Source organism: Triturus cristatus, chromosome 10 (genome assembly GCF_964204655.1).
Source record: "Triturus cristatus chromosome 10, aTriCri1.1, whole genome shotgun sequence".
Classification (NCBI taxonomy): Eukaryota; Metazoa; Chordata; class Amphibia; order Caudata; family Salamandridae; genus Triturus; species Triturus cristatus.
The window spans coordinates 556772437-556790104 of NC_140593.1; the positions used below are offsets into that span (position 1 = coordinate 556772437).

General features: G+C 44.3%; 1 protein-coding gene across 2 annotated transcripts in view; it reads left to right on the forward strand.

Moving 5' to 3' along the window:
* Positions 1–17668, forward strand: part of LOC146789718 (tetratricopeptide repeat protein 21B-like) — a 468517-nt gene that overhangs the window by 299291 nt on the left and 151558 nt on the right. For both annotated transcript variants that reach the window (XM_085630126.1, XM_085630127.1), the window contains exon 17: positions 6178–6328. In XM_085630126.1, coding sequence (XP_085486252.1) covers positions 6178–6328 — 151 coding nt within the window. The remainder of the gene's footprint in view (positions 1–6177; positions 6329–17668) is intronic.

The window sequence follows — 17668 nt, forward strand, 5'->3', positions numbered from 1 at the left end:
CCTTCCAATTAGTGAAAGTTTTAAGAATTTGGTATAAGACTTTGGGGGCATTCCCTACCTGATTGAGCTGTAGCGGAATATGGGCTCTACCTGCCATTTTTATGTTTTTGTGATATTGGGTCAGAGCGGTCTTGTATCTCTCTTATCCTGTACATCATGGGAACGGCGCCAACGCCTTTCCAGAGTCTTGCACAGACGTTTTTCTGGCTGTAGGTCCGATGAGAACCACACTGCCTGGGGGTGTCCGGCTGAACTAGGGTATTGTTTCAGAGGGGCCAGATGAACAATGGCCGTTTTTATTGTAGAGTTGTAGCGAGCCAGGCATTCCTCAACATTATCTAACTCAAGGTTCCAAGATGCTGGAATTGTATCCTGAAAATGATCCGGGGTGATTTTGTGTCACTGTCTGCGAAGATTGTGGGGAGCCAAAGGTGGAGTGTCGTGAACCCTGGGGCCCTTGATTTGAAAGTAAATTAACGCATGGTCCTTCCATGTAAGTGGGCAGGGAATTTTACAGAAGATGTTGGGAGAGTTAGTAAGAATAAGATCTAATGTATGTCCTGCTGAATGTGTGGGGCCGTCGTTGATCTTACCAAGATCTAGAGTGGCTAAGCCTGATTTGTGGTACACTCACTATGTACGTTGAAATCTACCAGGAGTAGAACATTTTTAGTGGAGATGACATGAGGAGCTATTAATTCCATAAGTTGGAGCGAGAAATCCAAAAGTGGACCTGGAGGCCGGTATACAAGGGCACCTTTCCAACTATGTTGTGATAGCAGATCCTTTCTAAAGACTAAGATTTAAATTTTTCATTGCAGCGTTGCTCGAGCATAGCTACTTTAATGGAGTCTTTATGAATGATGGCTATACCTCCACCCACTTTGGACTGTCTATCCAGCCTTTGAGTGCGGTAGCCCTTCGGAGTGCCACTGCAATAGCGGGGGTGGAGCTTGGTTTAAGCCAGGTTTCCGTCAAGAATCCTATATCGGGGTTCTTTGAGGTGAGTAGGTCCCAAACATCTACTGCGTGCTTAGGCAAGGATCTAACATTGCTTAAGAAGCGGTTCCAGCTATGGACAGAACTGCTAATAGTATTTTCTGGAGAAGTTTGGGAGTAAATAACTGCATTAGGGGGGCGTTTCCCCTTACATGGGTCAGATATCCTAGGGCCTATGTGCTTATATTCCAGCTTCAGGCTTTGGAATTGGCAAGACCTACATGTTATTCCCCTGGATCTCAGGAAAACCGTAGTAGTCGCAATAATTCTTTCAAGAATTGACTACTGCAATGGGCATTTCTTGGGCATTGACAAGTGCCAATTAGTAAAACTTCAATCTTTACAGAACGCTGCAGCACGAGTGCTGCTCAACATTCCCAAATACCATCCTATTTCCAGCAGAATTAGGGAGCTTCATTGGCTTCCGGTTAAGCACTGCATCAAATTCAAGGCTCTATGCTTGGTGCATAAAGTATTGTATGGTGGAGGGTCATCGGATATGCAGAAACTCTTCTGATGGTACTGCCCACGGCACATCTTAGATCTGCCAACAAAGGACTAGTTTAGGTCCTCAAAATCCATAGGGCCAGATTTGGGGGGGGGGGGGGGGGGGTTAGAAGTATTTCCTGTCAGATGGCTCAGCTCTGGAATGAATTGCCGGTCGCCACTAGGTTACAACCTATTAGACCCCTGTTTAGGAAAATGCTTAAGACCTGGCTATTCCCCTCATAGGGAAATGAAGCATTGCCCTCCATGAAACCGTACACGTTACATTCAGCGCCAAGACACCCCGGCATTCATGTGCTCTATAAAGGTTTTACTTACTTACTTTACTTAGTGTTTGTTAAACCTTAGCACAGTCAGACAACAACCCATTGTGTTTATTCCTGATTACTTACATCTGTGCTATACTAAGCAAAAAACGGTCTGTTTCAGAAAAATGACCATGGTAAGTATATTCCCGAAGACCTTGATGTTGTAATCACCAAATATCCAATACATCAGACTCTCTCGACAAATTTCTCCATGCACATTTCCCATTTAGCTCCTAACGCTTATTGTCTATCCCTGTTTTTGTCCACCTGATGCTCAAGCATATCAAAATTCCCTCCCTATATTATGGTTTTATAAGCTCCTCGGTACAGTCATCCTAGGACGATAACTATCTAGGCCAGCAGCTTTTATCCTGACCACGATAAGCTGTCTTTTATTTTATTCCTGATTTGGGCCACTCCTACACCTTTTAGTAACTTATTTAGCGACCATGAGCCACCAGGCCCAGTGATTGCAATTTGAGAGTAGTCTGGTTTCGCTTTTTTTTTTATCGTAGTCATAAATTGTTCCATCTTGCCAATAGCCACTTTCGATCTCTGTTGGTGACTTGTCATATCATATTAGCCTTTAAATTCCTTAAAGTCTGAAAGACTCAATTTAGTTTTGTTCCCATACCAGTTTAGGCATTTTATGTGCCAGTTTATAATTTTAACCTACCATAAGTCAGAAAGAACCTAACAAGAAAAAACTGAATGCAGAGGAAAAAAAGCAATCCTGTGGATGGAGATAATTTTGTTGATTTGCTTAAATTCTAAAACATGTTGCCAAAGCGAATCCGTCTGGCCTTGGCAAACTGCTACAATGGTTATTTTTGGTATTATATTTTATTGCAAGCTCATGTCACAAATATATAAATAGAAAAAAGGAAATGAGCAGTCACCTAAATGTGGCCTTCATATGCTTGAAATAAAAAATAAAAACATCCACTTATGTGGCTGTCTTACTAGTGATATTTTTTAAAACAGAAATAACCATTTCAGTTGTGTCTTCCATTTTATTATCTTGTGTCAACGAAACAACAATAAGTCATTGTAGGAGGCTGGCTTAGTATATGGTGCTCACTTATGTAAAGTGTAACACCATGCACTAATACAGACAGCCCTTATGGTGGTTTTAGTGGTCTTAGACAAACTTAGAAAGCTCTCTAAGTAGTAGCTGTGAAGAGCAGCCTTCAGGCTTAGTCCAGAAGGAGTGTAAAGCAGCTTGTTTTATCAGTACTTAATCTTATGGTGTAGGTTAAGTGAAAAAGAACCACACAGTGTAGTTATAAAAATATGTATTTGTTATAAAAACTCACTAACAATCGTACCCGAGTTTATAACCACAATGCACACAATACTTGGATAATCGAACATGTAAGTAGCACAAAAACACAGTGGTCTCTAAGGGGAGACCAACCCATATACTAAAATAGTGGAATTCGAACCACGACTTAAGTCGAGACTGGACCCAGAAGATTAAGAAGAGCTGGGGACCCAAGGAACAACCCAAGGCAAGTACCCAGGAACCCAACAAAGGCCGTGTGCAGAGTGGAAACACTACCGCATGCTCAATACAAGTCAATGGGTGAGTTGCCGTTGCAGTTTTAAAGAAGGACTCTTCCCAGAAGACCCTGAAGAAACCCAGTGGAAGATGGAAGTTTTGAGAGGCACCCCACCCGTGGATACCCCAGAAATCAGGATACCTACACCAGGGAAGCCGGGTGCATAGGTGAGAGGTGACGTCGGAAACTGCTGTAGACCACAATGGAGGACTTCAGTGAAGATGCTACTCGCAAAGAAGGTGAAAGAGTCTGGTGGAACCTGAGGGTGGATTCAGTATGAGGTACCTGCAAGCAGAGGGGACAGACTCTATGCCCCTCAGTGACCAGGAGGCACGGAAGACGAATGTTCATCGCTGTCGGAGCTGCAGGTGAATTGGCGGTGCCCTTGAAGTTGCATCTGTGTGGATCAGACGACACAGTGGAAGAGTAGGAGCCATTCACAAGCTGTCCCACATCGAATGTCAAGAGCCAGATGGTCAGTGCCCGACAGGGGCACCAACAAGCCTTGGCAACGGCAACCAACGTAGTAGTCGAAGAAGGTGCAGTGTCAGTACCATCAAAGTGACTCACCACAAGCAGGTAAGTCAGAGCAGGCCCGAGCAAGCAGAGGAGCCCACTGGAGCCAAAGAAGACCCTTAAAAGGACCCACGGGTCCAAGGCACAGGAGTCGCATGAGGACCTTGAGCAGCTCACCAAAGGATGAAGGTCCGCTGTGCAGAGGATGCAGTGCAGGCAAATATCTTGGTTGCAGGAGATGTTTGAGGCTGGAGGTTCTTGGAGCCTGAAGATCTCTGGTGAAGAGAGTCAACAAGCCTTGGCAACGGCAAGTCGATGTGATGCACAGGGGTACTGCTCCAGCTGTTCCAACGAGGGATACTGGCTTCAAACATGCTATGAAAACAGTGCAGGCCTCGAGGGAGTTGCAGAACCACCACTTGTGTTGCTGAACCTTTCGTAGTCCGTAGAAGCTAAGGAACAGCAGACCGGTCAGCTTTGTTGCGGTGCAGTTGGATGCAGAGTAGTGACATCTTCACTTCAAGGGAGATTCCTTCAGGTGTCTTGGATGTGCACAGGCCTGTAGAAGAAACTGTATGGAGCACAGGCACAGATGACATAGAGCACTGGCTGGATGACGAGACCAGGGGCAGTAGGAGTCTTCCCAGGAGCAGTCTCAGTTCCCAAAGCGAAGTCCAAAGTGCCCAGACGGTTGAAGATGAAGTGGTTGCGGATCTGAATCTTGTCCCACAACAAATCTAAGGAACTATCCACAGGTAAGCTCTTAAGTTCCCTAAGGAAAGGGTTGGGATGATTCAGGGGACCCTCCCACAGGAGGAGCTAGGCAATGGGGAGGATACTTCCATGTCCTTTGTCCAGTGTCACGCCAGAGCAGGAGCCAATGGCTCCCTGAACTGGTTTCAACAGGAGTATGCAAGAAGGGCACCAAATGTGCTCTTCAACGCAGTCTAGTGGTGCTGGCAAGCGCCCCTACGCTGTCCCAATACAGTAAGTCCTGTCTGGGAGGTAGTCACACCTTCCCATGACAGGAAACGTATTGTCCTGCCTTCCCCTACTCGAGCTTGGCTCAGTAGGAGAGCAGAATCGGGTACCGGGAGCACTCAAAGCTTCCCGGAGGAGCTTTACAGTCCATGAAATCATGTGTTTGTGTATGATTCCATAATGTTTGATAACAAACACAACAGGGTTACAGCTAGTTTAGAGTTAGCCATCATGTAATGACGCATGGTCACTCTATAAATCGTAATGGCTGATGCACTTACAACCCGGGAGAATGGACTCTGTGGATTGTAGCAGTGTCCTGCTCATGCAGCGGCACCCTCACACTTATAAGCGAGCACTCTGCCTTCAGGATTGAAAGGCCTGCCGTAGGGGTGACTTCTAGGTTTTAAGTGCAGTGACCTCAGATATAAGGAATCTTATATTGGTCGTAAGTGGTGCTAGCACCAGCTTAGACAAGCTGCAATGGCAGGCCAGTAGTCACAATGTGAGTGGTCTCCCATGGCTGGCATAATACATGCTTCAGCCCATGGGGGACTCCTGGTGTACTTATGACCTGGGTACCTAAGTACCATATGCTAGGGACTTACAAGGGTACATAAGCAGGCAATCTGGGGTGTACCTAAGTACTCACCATGTCTAGGGAAGAAGCACAGAGATTGGGGTCCTGATTAGCAGGATCCCAGTCAGACTAATCAGAAAAATATAGCAACACAATGCAAGAAGTGGGGGTAACAATGCAGAAAGATCCTACCTTCCTACAGTCATACATAAGCAAGCGCTCAAATTGCAGGTAGCTACAATGTTACAATTTCACTAAATCAATCTTGAATGAGAGTTGTCTAAAGCAAGTAAAGGAAAACATGATAATCCTCGCTGACACCACAAATGTGATAGGTGTGATGCTGAGAGGGATAACAAAAGCTTGTGTAATTCAGAAGAAACAATTTTGTGATAATGAAGGAGAAAGCTGACCGTTAACAGCTGGCTGGGAGATTGCCAGGAACTGAGCATATTTTTATGAGATGTTTTCCTCATTTAAATGCTTATTGAGTCATTTAAATCGGTGCTGATGGAATCCACTTTCCTAATAAATGTTATTGCTATGAAAACAGATCAGATTCTTAACCAGAATGTGTACTACCTTTCTTAAGGATAACTCTCTCATTTACAAGTGTGCACAGTGATCATATGATGTCCTATGTTGCTTCTGAATGGTCAAGTTTTTTGTAGTGTGCTATCTGACCTTAGCGTCTGTGCTGTAATCTAATATATTGTTTTTATAGACAACTTCATAGTGCTGAGCAAGCTAATTGATCTGCTGAGAAGAAGTGGAAAACTTGACGAAGCCCCAACCTTTTTTGACTTGGCATTAGCCAAAGCGTCCCGAATTCCGATGGAGCCAGGATTTAACTACTGCAAAGGCCTTTGCTGCTGGTAAATTTCTTCAGATAATCTCATTGAAACGTAAAATTATATTTGCAATTGGTGACAGAAATGTAATAACCTATGTTTAAATTAAAAATCCTTTAAGAAATTAACTGAAAAATGTAATTTTTTGTGACATCATGAACAAGATGGGGTAGTATTGATGTCCCCTAATTCCTGTGTCGGCCTGAAATTTCATTTGTGAATTTGAATTTGGCAGCGTATAAAGTGTAAGAAACAGATTGTCTAAAACTAAAATTCTCTTTTAGAAGGTTTTATTTTGTGGAAACTGCAAAGCAAAATACTTCGCACCATGAGCTGAGACTCTACATTTACTTATGCTGTAGCGACACATTTTATGCAACTGTGCTGAATGCATTTGAAATGTGTACAGTGCATAAAATTACTTTGGATGGGAAACCATTCAAATACAGAACCTTTGCATTTGGCCTGGCTTGTGTAGTTGTTATGATGGAGCTATGAAATACTCAGCCAAACAATATGTGCAAGAATCTTCCAACTTGCCCTTCACTTTACTGGATTATCACTCCGTCATAATAGTCTTATCTGATGGATAATTCTAGTGCTTGTCACATTTAGTTCTAATACCTCACCCTAAGATCTTGTGATTCACCCCCTGTCATAGGTGCCACAAAAAAATACTTGGAAACGTGTTTATGGTGTTTAGACTCTGGGCCTGATTTAGATATTTGCGGATGGGTCAATCGTTGACAATGGGGACGGATATCTTGTCGGCCAAAATCGAAATCCGATGGGATATTATGGGATTCAACGGACGGGCTATCCATCCCTGTTGTGATGGAGTAACCCGTCTGCCGATATCTAAACAGGGGCGTAACTCAGGCCCCTGCAGCCCCCGCAGTGCAAGGGGGCCCCAACCTCCAGGGGGCCCCCTCAGCACCGCACTTCGGCTAGAGAGCTCCAGATTTAGTCTGGAGGGGGCCCCTCCACGTACCCTGCAGGGGGGCCCCCTCAAGTTTTGTTACGCCTCTGTATCTAAATCAGGCTCTCTGTTCTGATTATTGATGCACCTGATGGCCATCAAAGAACAGGAGGCCAAACTGTTTGTGAATAAGGTCTTCAAAGAATATGCTGATGGACTCCAATTATCCTTCTCATGAGTACCCAGGCAGGGAAGGATTTCCCCCAAATGACCTAAAAAAAAAAACAAGCATTGGCATAGCCAATAGGTCTCGCCTTTGGGACCTTATAAGTGTTTAGCCATGCAACACTTGATGTTGTTGCACCAAGGATATTGTGCTGGATAACTAATCACTTATAAGGTCCCAAAGGTGAGACCTATTGGCTATGTCAATGCTTGTTATACATGGTGCCCACTTTGAAATGGGATAAGTTACTGGTGTTTCTCCCTGCAGAGGTGTCGGGAACTTCCTTCCTGGTTGCCATAGTCCAAGTCTTTCTGGTGGCACAGTAAGCTAATGTGAAGTCAATTGTGTGTAAGCTGGCCCACTGCTTTTGCAATGCAAGTGGGGTAGGGTGACAGCTCCGCTCCCCCCCCCCCCATTAAGCCAGAATGGCCCATCCTGCCAAAACACAGACTCTCTATTGTGACGCTAACTGGGGGGAATACATACAGGCCAACTACACCTAGTCCTGTGACCCAGGAACAGGCTGCAGGTACCAAATTGTTAGTACCAGAAAATGGCAACTTAATAAAAGTGGCATTTTCAGAATTGTGACTTAAAATATGACTTTCCCATTAAAGAGGGTTTTAAATTACAATTGCTCAGACACCAAACATGACTTGCCCACCTACTCCCATGCAAACGCTATCACTTTTTAAATGTAATGGGGTAACCAAATATTATTCTATGGGAGAGGTTGCCCTCACAGTAATAAAATACGAATGTAGGTGTTTTTCACTACCAGAGCATGTGAAAACTTAAAAGTGCATGTCCACCTTTTTTAATGCAACACACTCTGTCTGTCCTATGGGCTGTTTAGGGCCTACACTAGAGAGAACTTAAATGTATTTAAAAGGGAGCCTTAGGCCTGACAAAAGCTTTATTTTGCCAGGTCGAAATGGCAGTTCAAAACTGCGAACACAGGCTGTAATGGCAAGATAGAAACAGGTTTGAGGGGCTACTTCAGTAGATGGCACAATAAGTGCTGCAGGCTCACTAGTAGAATTAATTTTCAGGCCTTCTGTACCTGTTAACTCAAGAGCCCAGGTCTCCTAGTTCCAAAAGTCGACTATTGCATACCTTCTTCTGCCTATGGGTTGCTTCACCCAACGTGTTAACAGTTAGAAATAATTTTAATCACAGCAAATTAATATATTCCAGTAGTAAGAGACATTAAATTGCCCTCTTACAAAACAAGGTCTGCATTATATACAGATTGTTAAGCAGTAGTAAGAAATAGCACATGATCTCCACCGGGCATTTATTCAATGATTCTCAGATTTTACATTTTGCCTACACAGTTTTAGATGACATTTGATGCTGACTTCCAGCTTCGATAAACATTCTAAAACAAATATAGATGTTGTCAAGATGGTGCCAGGTGGAACCAAAGCAGCCTGTGCAGCCGAAGAGTAGCTTTTATGAGAAATGTAAACACAAATAATGTTCCGTTCACAGAAGATTTCAGTTCACAGCCTATCTGCAAGAAAGAGAACAAATTCTGAACTAAAGAAACAAAAGGGCAGATACTATTTCCAATCGCCACATCTCCCGACTTTGGAGATTGGAAACCAGGTTCAGTCTTGGCTCAACATCCTGTGATCCTGGGCAAATTACTTCATCGCCCCGTGCCTATCAAAAAATGAATGTATTCTTGTGTAATGTAAATGGTGCTCATATAAAGCGCTCCGATACATTCGGGTCGAGTTTGCGCTATATAAAACTGCAACAAAAAACAAAGAATGCCAGGCCAACATCTTTATGGAGATTTTGGCGCCATTCCTTTGTAATTAAAAGCCAGGGCATCTCTTTCAGTGGCCCTAGCCCCTCAGGAGAGCATGTTAACCTTCCTTTGTGCTGGTTGAGTGCTGGTGCTTCTGTGGCAGGCCTGAATTATGAGCGATGTCCATAGGTGGGGTATCCAATGCTTCTGGCTGCAGGGCTTCATTAGAAAGTGTTTGTCAGGGGGCAAGAGGTCAGAAAAGGGTCAAACTGCTGAATGGGGAGGACAACCGAGGCGCATTGAAAGAGTGACAACAAAGCATCCCTCATCGGTGAGGATGGCCAGCAGTGCAGAGGTGGCTCTCTTTGATATGACGCAGCCTCGGCCACGGGCAGGTATCGGACCTTGAGAACCTGTGCTATGGCGAGCATCGTTTTATTAACAGATTTTGCATTAATATAATAGTAAGAACCCCTGGGGCATTGCGAAGACATTTTTTCCTTTTCTAAATCAACTCCACCAAGTTACTACAACGTGATTGTGCAGGTGCATTCTGCACACTTTAAGGAAATGTTATCCATTTTGCATTTTCTTTCATTTTGCCTTCTTATAATGTGCATTGTAAAGTGAAGCACAAGAAGTGACCTATAATAATAAAGTGTTTGATTCCAAAAAGATTATGTAAATGTACTGTGGTTTGCACAGATTTTCTAACCTATGAAACCTGCTGTCTAAAATTACAAGGTAAATAAGCTTACTTCATATGACATTTATTTGTCTAAACAATAAGACACGTGAAAAATGACGTGCCGTAGAACTCAGGGAAATGAATGCTACAACCTGCCATCCGAGTCATTCTGTCATGCCGTAAAGCTTACTCTCTGGCAACCGTCCGCTCCGCTGCTTTTGTTAATTGCTGTGATGAATTAATTTGTTCTCTATCGGCATCGACCCTATGCCTAGAGTTAAACCATATTTGTTGGCTTAAACAGTAACCCACTGAATGAACAATTCTTCACGGAGTTTTCCAGTTTTGTAAAATAGCCCATGCCTTGTTTCGATTATCTAAAATAATCGAAAGTGAAAATGTATTGAAGATTGACATTGGAAAATGCGTTTTTTCAAACCACACCCTAGCGAGCCGAGCGAATGACTATCAGTCTCGGGAGGTGCCGTGTTACACAACCGCTGGGCGCTGAACCCTTTTGTACAGAACGCCAAGGCAGCGAACGGCTCGCTGACTGCTCCGCTGGCAGTGCCCTTGCCACACCTGGTCTTCGGGAATATCATCGTAGAGGAAGGGACAGAGAGTAAAGAGGGCTCTTGCTATGTGATTTGATTTCTGCAATTTCTACTCCTTGTCACTTCCCTGGCCCTTCAAGGCCCTAGTCACAGGGGGGGCCAGCAGGGCCCGGCCAGTCCATGTTAATGATTGCCCCCAAAAATACCCCCCGACAGCAGATAGGCAATACTTAGCTTTTATTAGAAATTATTCTCATGGAAATTAAGGCCGCATTCAGACTAAAGTAAAGCACCCGCACTGTGCTAGAACCTCTTAAAACAGCAAACTTTACTTTGAGCATGATAGAAAATAAAACGAGCATTGGCCGAGCTGCTGTGAAAATGACACTGCCACGCGGCCCGTGACAGTGAAAGTGATCGAGGACCGATCAAGCACTGCAGAGGTAAGATACATGGCGGCTGCGCGCATGCACGCTCACATGCACTCAAGCTTTAGGCCACAGACAGCACTTTGAAACATAAAATGTCTCGGCCAGACCAGCGCATGCGCTGGATCAGGCAAGACCTAAAAAGCACTGTAGGAAGGAGCAATTCTCTTTATTGGTTATTTTCCCTTCCAGCATGGGCTCCCCAGATTTTTGCTTTCTGTTGGTTTGTTGATCATGGAACTATGTGCCCCCCAAGGTATGTCCTTAATGACAATGGTGCAGGGTGCATAGTATTTAAAAAGCAGGACATGTATTAATTTTATTTTTACGTGTCTTGATAATGAAAAGCATACAAAGTGTTTTTTCACAGTGGCAAGGTTGTCTCTCTCATAGGTAAACCCTGGTTTACACGAATACATTTATTAAGTGCTGTGAGGACATTGTGTGTATTACATGGTGTGGTAGTGTAACCTCACCATGTAATACACTTACCAAACCTTTTAGGACACTTGGTTTTCATCTGTCAAACCCTCAGCTCAATCCTGGGTATTTGTGGTACTGAGCAGCAACACTTAGACAGAGGAATACGTGTTAAGCATTTAAACAGCGTAAAAACAATTGCTGAAGAAACTTACATATAAAACCAAACACCAATTTATAAAAATAGACTATATTTTTTAGCAATGTAGACACTAGAATAAAAATGATTCACCGGAGGGTTCCAGAGATACAGATTTTACAAGCAATAACACATTAAAGCAATTTCACTCAACCGCAATCCAGCCTTCAGCAAAGTCAACAAATTAAACAATCAGGTAAGTGCCAGTGAGGTCAGTTAGAAGTACTTAGGGTGACCAACACCATCAGGGCGCTAGTCAGGAGGACCGTCCAGGATCCTCAAGAGCAGTTACCTTCCCAGATGAAGCAGTCCTTCAACAGTAAAAAGAACAATTGATGCACAGAATGCAGAACAATGTCATACATTCACCCCAGTACAGAGATCTGGGTCTAAATCCATAGTTTTTTTTTTGCTCCTCAGGCAATTCCAGTTTGAACCCAGCAATATGCAAATCAGTCTTGACCCTGCACCCAATGGGAACAGTCCAGCCTGAACTGCCAGGCCAGGTCCTCCCTGGACTGGAAACAAGCATCCTAGGACCGGTTTCGGGGTTGCACCCCTCTTCAGCCAGGATAGCTTGTTTCCAGTGGCATGGAGAGCACAGGACTTACGTCTGAGCTTACGCGTCCCACTCGGGGTGACAAATGCAAAAACAACAGTTGATGGACAGAATGCAGAACAATGTCATACATTCACTCTAGTAGAGATCAGGGCCTAAATCCGTCGTTCTTTTGCTCCCCGTGCCATTCCCGTTTGAACCCAGCCATTGCTGTTTCATTTGCTTTTGTCGCTCTAAGTGGGAAGGGTATGCCCAGACGTGGGTCCCATGCTCACTGCGCCTCTGGATTAAAGCTAGCCTGGCTGATTAGGGGTGATGCCCCAAAACTGGTGCCAGGATGCTTGTGTCCAGTCCAGGGAGGGCCTGGCTTGGCAGTTCAGGCTGGACTGTTCCTGTTGGAGCAGGGTCAAGACTGATTTGCATATGGCTGGGTCCAAACTGGGGTGGCGTGGTGAGCAAAATAAATATGGATTAAACCCAGATCTTTGTGACTGGGGGTGAATGCTTGCATTGTTCAGCATTCCATTGATCATTTGATTGATTTTCAAACTTTCAACAGTTCCAGGTTCTTTATCTGCATTGTGTTTGCTTCCTATGGAGTGCGCCTGATGCAAAGGATGAAGGATTCTGAAGATGCTCTCAGTATTCTGTGGATGCGCCATGATCAATGGGTGTCTTCCCTCAGGGATTCCTCGTACATGAAGGTGATGAGGGGGTCCAGGTTGCTGGATCGACGTCTCAGTCAGCTGGCCCTTTGGGTTTTCTTGGTTTGACTGGGCTCTGGAGCGGCTTCTCCCTGAGCAGGACACGGCAGGCACAGTCCCTCTCTTCTCTAGTCACCAGGTGCCGCAGGTGCAATTTTCGCCTCTGCAGCCTCTCTTCTCATGCCCCTCATGCAGCACGACAGTCCTTCTTCGGTCCTCTTCCAAGTCTGTTGAGATCTGAGGTGTAGGTTCCAGGGGTGCCCTCTTTATGCTCAAAGTGCCCTTGGGGCAGGATTCAGTTGGTAGCCAATGGGTTGTCGGGCTCTGTCCCACCTAGTGGCCAATTCCTGTGGAGTGTGGCATCTGGCTATCCCAAGATGAACCATTCTGTCCCCTCCCAAGATGGCTAGACCCCTCTATGGTCGTAGAGACCTCAGTAGCCCACCCACGGGGTGTGGTTACCTCAGCGTTACAAGTCCCTCGGGAAACTGGTTTTGCAACTGGTTTCCCCTCTCTGCTCCTGTTGCCAGCCTGTTTACCTCAACAATGGGGCAGCCCTCTCTCTGGTTTCCTATATCAGTTCTTCGAAGCTGGCTTCACCTCTGAAGCCTGCCTTTTGGGGCTAACACGTAAGTGGCTTCCTGCAGGAGGGAGGGGATACCTCCCTGGCCTGCAATCCCTCATTGTTCTCCTTCCTGAGAGTTGTTGTCACAGGAGTGTAGAAAGCTGTCTCATCGAGCAGGCTCCATGTGCTCAGGAAGGCATAGGCTTTTTAAATGGCAACAAAGTGGCAGCTTTGCTAAAGCTGCACACAGCAACAAGTAACATTAATTTCGACCTTAGCTACAAGTTGGGATTAATGTAACAAGTTGTTTGATACCTTGGTGTGCTCACTTTGGTCGCACCATTGAGGAGTTAGCATAGCTTACGGGTCAGCATGTAATCCTGTACTTGCCAATTGGACGACCAAGTCTTTTCCCAGTAAAACGAGGGTTTTGTGTGTTTTACTAACAGGACATGTAAAGTCCATGTCCGTCCTGTGTCATATGCTGCGCCCTGCCTTTAGTGCTCGGTAGGCCTGCCACAGAGGTGACTTGCACACTGGTCCAGGGTAAGTGGTGACTTTGCAATTGCTTCAAATGGCAAAAGTCGGGCTTGCCATGCAGGACTGCTTTACCAGTCTTCAGTGGCAGACTGGGGGATTGGCTTTACTTGAGGGATTTCCAGGGTGGCACAATCAGTGCTGCAAGCCCTATGGGAACCCCTCAACCTTACATGCTCTGACTACCAGAGTACCATTTACTAGGGACTTACAGGCCATTTCCAATTCCATATAGCCAATTCAATATACTCTTTACGGTCAGGGCACTGGCTCTGAGCTCTGGTTAGCAGGCCCCAGTGCATTCTCAGAGTCGAAAAACCAGCAGCATACGTTGAAAAACTTGAGGGTGACTATACGAAAAGAGGCATTTCCTTACAAGTGCTAATTTCAGTTTGGGCGTAGCTAAAAAAAAAATGGCTCAAGGACTCATTTTAAGAGGAATTTAAAATCGAACTTAATGGTGAAGTTGGAATTTATATTATTATTTTAGAACTGACACAATTAGGATATTGTCATTTTCCTTCCTAAGTCAAAAGGCTTTCCAACCAGTGTCCACCTGTCATCTGAGCACTGATGACTCCTCAGTGGTGAAATGTGTATTGCTTCGAGACAGTGGACAAAAGTCCCTGGGAGCAGGGATAGGGACTCCTCCCTTGACGGTATGGCCTGGGCGCTGTGCCCAGCCGATTCCTAGGCTTCAAAGAATGTCTAACTTGTCACTGGCAGTTGAACCTCCCACCCAGGCCTGCTGCTGCTTTGTCTCACTAGTCAGGCTGGCACCAAACGCAGTGGGGTTAGAGGAATTGACCAGAATGGGTTGAGGGTGTAGACAAAGGTTTGTCCTCCACCGACAGTTTGGCACAGAGCATCAGTGTGGATCCCACAGACCTCCCCTCAGAATACTCCTGGTCCTGTAAGGAATCAGAAGGACCGCCTCGCTGCCTGAGATGCCAGAGGGAAGACTGGACCTGCATGGCTTGAACACACGACCCCAGAAGTGACCCAAGGGCCAAATCAACATATGTTGATTTGTGACATGCATGTAATGCTGTGTGAGTATGGTATTTCAATGTAGTAGTGGTGCCCAAAAAGAGCACAGCCTTCATAGGTCAAGGCTACTGGAGGATCAGAATGCATCAACCATACAACAAACTTGTAAGGACCAAGTTAAAGTCTCAGTAAAAAGAAAAAACACATAGATGAGAAAGTGTTCTGGATAATCTTCAGTAGACTTGATAACAGGCAGAGATTGAACAAAGATCCTTACTCTGACTAATCCTCTTTGTTGAATTTATGCTGAGGACCTTCTAGCCAAGGAGATCGCAAAGTTATTTATGAGGCTCTGCCAAAAATAGGATCCACCTCCCAGTCTCCAAAACGAGAAGAGAACCTCTCCTAATGTTGAGCATAAATGGATGTGGTGAAGTGCCTAACCACAAAAAGAACATGAATAACTATCTCAGACGAGACATTCTAAATCTTTTCTATTGATTGCCAAAACTTTATGATGTAGTTTTTTATCATAGCAAATTATGCCCTGCCACTAAACTCCAATAATTTTATATTTTACGTTAGTCAACCTCTTAAGTTCACCCTTAGTGGGAGGATCTTAATACTTTACCAGGTGTCACCTTAAGATCCTCTTCTGCTGAGATGACCCTTTCAGTTTCTCTTCATGCCTTTCCAAGGAGTAAGTCAAGAAAGATTTGGACACAATCTGTTAGACAAATAATACATGTTCATGCATTAACCTCAGTTTAAAGCATTTTTTTTTTTATTTTTTTAGAAATGAGAATACCTATTTAGAGACAGAACCATGTGTGGCTTAAGAGAATGGGTATGAACATTCTGTACAGTTGTGCTCTCCACAGAGCTATAAGACTATAATTGTTATCATGTTGTTTACTACATTCATAGCTGAAGAATATCTGACTCTTGCTGTTGCACTTGTATCCAGGATTGAATCCAGAGCAGGTTAAAACCACCAGCTCTCAATATGTCACTACATTAACACTAAGCCTAAATTTGGAAAATGCCAGAAAAGAAACTCATTAGCAGGAGCATAAACCATGGCTTTACGCATTGACAGTTCTTCCTTCTACATAACAAATATATCAAAAGCAGTTGTAAATGTACTCCTTTACACTGAGGTCTACGTATACATACACTTCCAGGTTTTTTTTATTCACTAAGGACTCCAGGATTCCCAATGTGTAATAGCTGCAGTCACTGTCTCCCATTATTAGGTTTTTAAATTATTTTATGAACTCCAGGCTACTCACACGTGAAATAATGTTCACATGCAGACATGGTGTGGGTTGTGTTCAAGTGAAATTACACGTTCTAACTTTTTGTATTTATTTTTTCTTCAATGGGAAATATTTTTCCTTTAGCAAAACCTCCATTCCTGACACCCCCAATATTTCGTTTCATTGGCAGCAGTGTATTATTATCTTTACGTTTTTAAAGATGGGGAGTAGTGCCCTAGGAAAAGAAATTAAGACTGGATTATTTTGTGATTTCTTTTCTTTGTTTTTTTTTTTGAGTTCCTTTCAAAGCCAAAAAATGCGTTGGGTGGAACTTCCCTGTTAACATTGCTTATGTACCGTACTATTACTGACAGCCCATGAAATGGAAACCTGTCTTAAGAATAACACAAACTTTAAATGAACAATTCCCTGCGCGCCTTTGAAAATATGAAATTACATAAATGTTGGCTGTTAAAGAAAAGAGCCAGTTCTAAATATGAGCCTTAAAGTATCCCTGTAGATGCATGAAATATCATTGTAAGCCGGATCGGATACACATGTATTAATCAACAGTTAATATACACAGCACAGTAATTAGGCATGTTGAAATGTTGTGTGCCGGATCCACCCTGTGTAGCGTCTGAGCATGCATCTGTTTATAGGAAACAGATTTGCACTCTTCCTAGCATAGGTGCTAACGGCCAAGTTTGTTCCTGTTCTGGCAAAAGCACAGCAGTGATAGATGCCGCCCTGGTTTGAAGCAGTGGCTCCGTTCCTCATGGAGAGCAGACCTGGTCTGGTTTTGAGATGGATCATGGAGTCCTCTGCAGACGAGTGCAGTGCATGAATACACCCTCCTTTTGGAGAATGATTAGGGGACTGTAGGATGCCGGTGCTTCCCTACAAAGTGCACCCTCAGGCGACTTATTGACTGTGCACTGCTTCTTAGGTAGCACAAAGTGCAACCTCTGACCGCCTTCTTTGCGCCTCCTCTGTCCAGGGCCGGCCTTGTGCATGGGCAAGCAGGACCCAGGTTCGTGGCGCCATATATTCTGAGGAGCGCAGCAGGGCACTGCCTGACTTAATGTCATACAAACAGCAGCTTGCCCATCCCACTTGGTCTCAATCAGATCCTGTTAAAGACTTTGTAATCAGACCTTAATGTACCTCATCTTAATTGCTAGCACCCCATCTACCCCCTGCCCTCCTCCCATTTTCTCACACCTTCTGCCATCGTCTGCATTACCCCCTCTTGACTTCCCCAAGCAATAAGCATTTCCTCGCCCTCTCTATCTTGTAGGTGCGTGTTTTCAGAAACTGTGCATTCTCCGATTGTTTTTTTTAGAACGGGGTTCAGCATACTAAGAGAAGTTAGTGATTATTATTTTTTCGGTACTAAAGGAGATTTGGTACTCTCAGCGCAGAAGCCAGATGTGATGGTTACATTGCGCTTTCCCTAAAACGCTCTATTTTTCAAGAACCGAACAAAGTTCATGACCCTTTTCCCTATTTTCTTTTTTCTTTCCCATCCACATTGACAATTCCAATTCCTCGCTA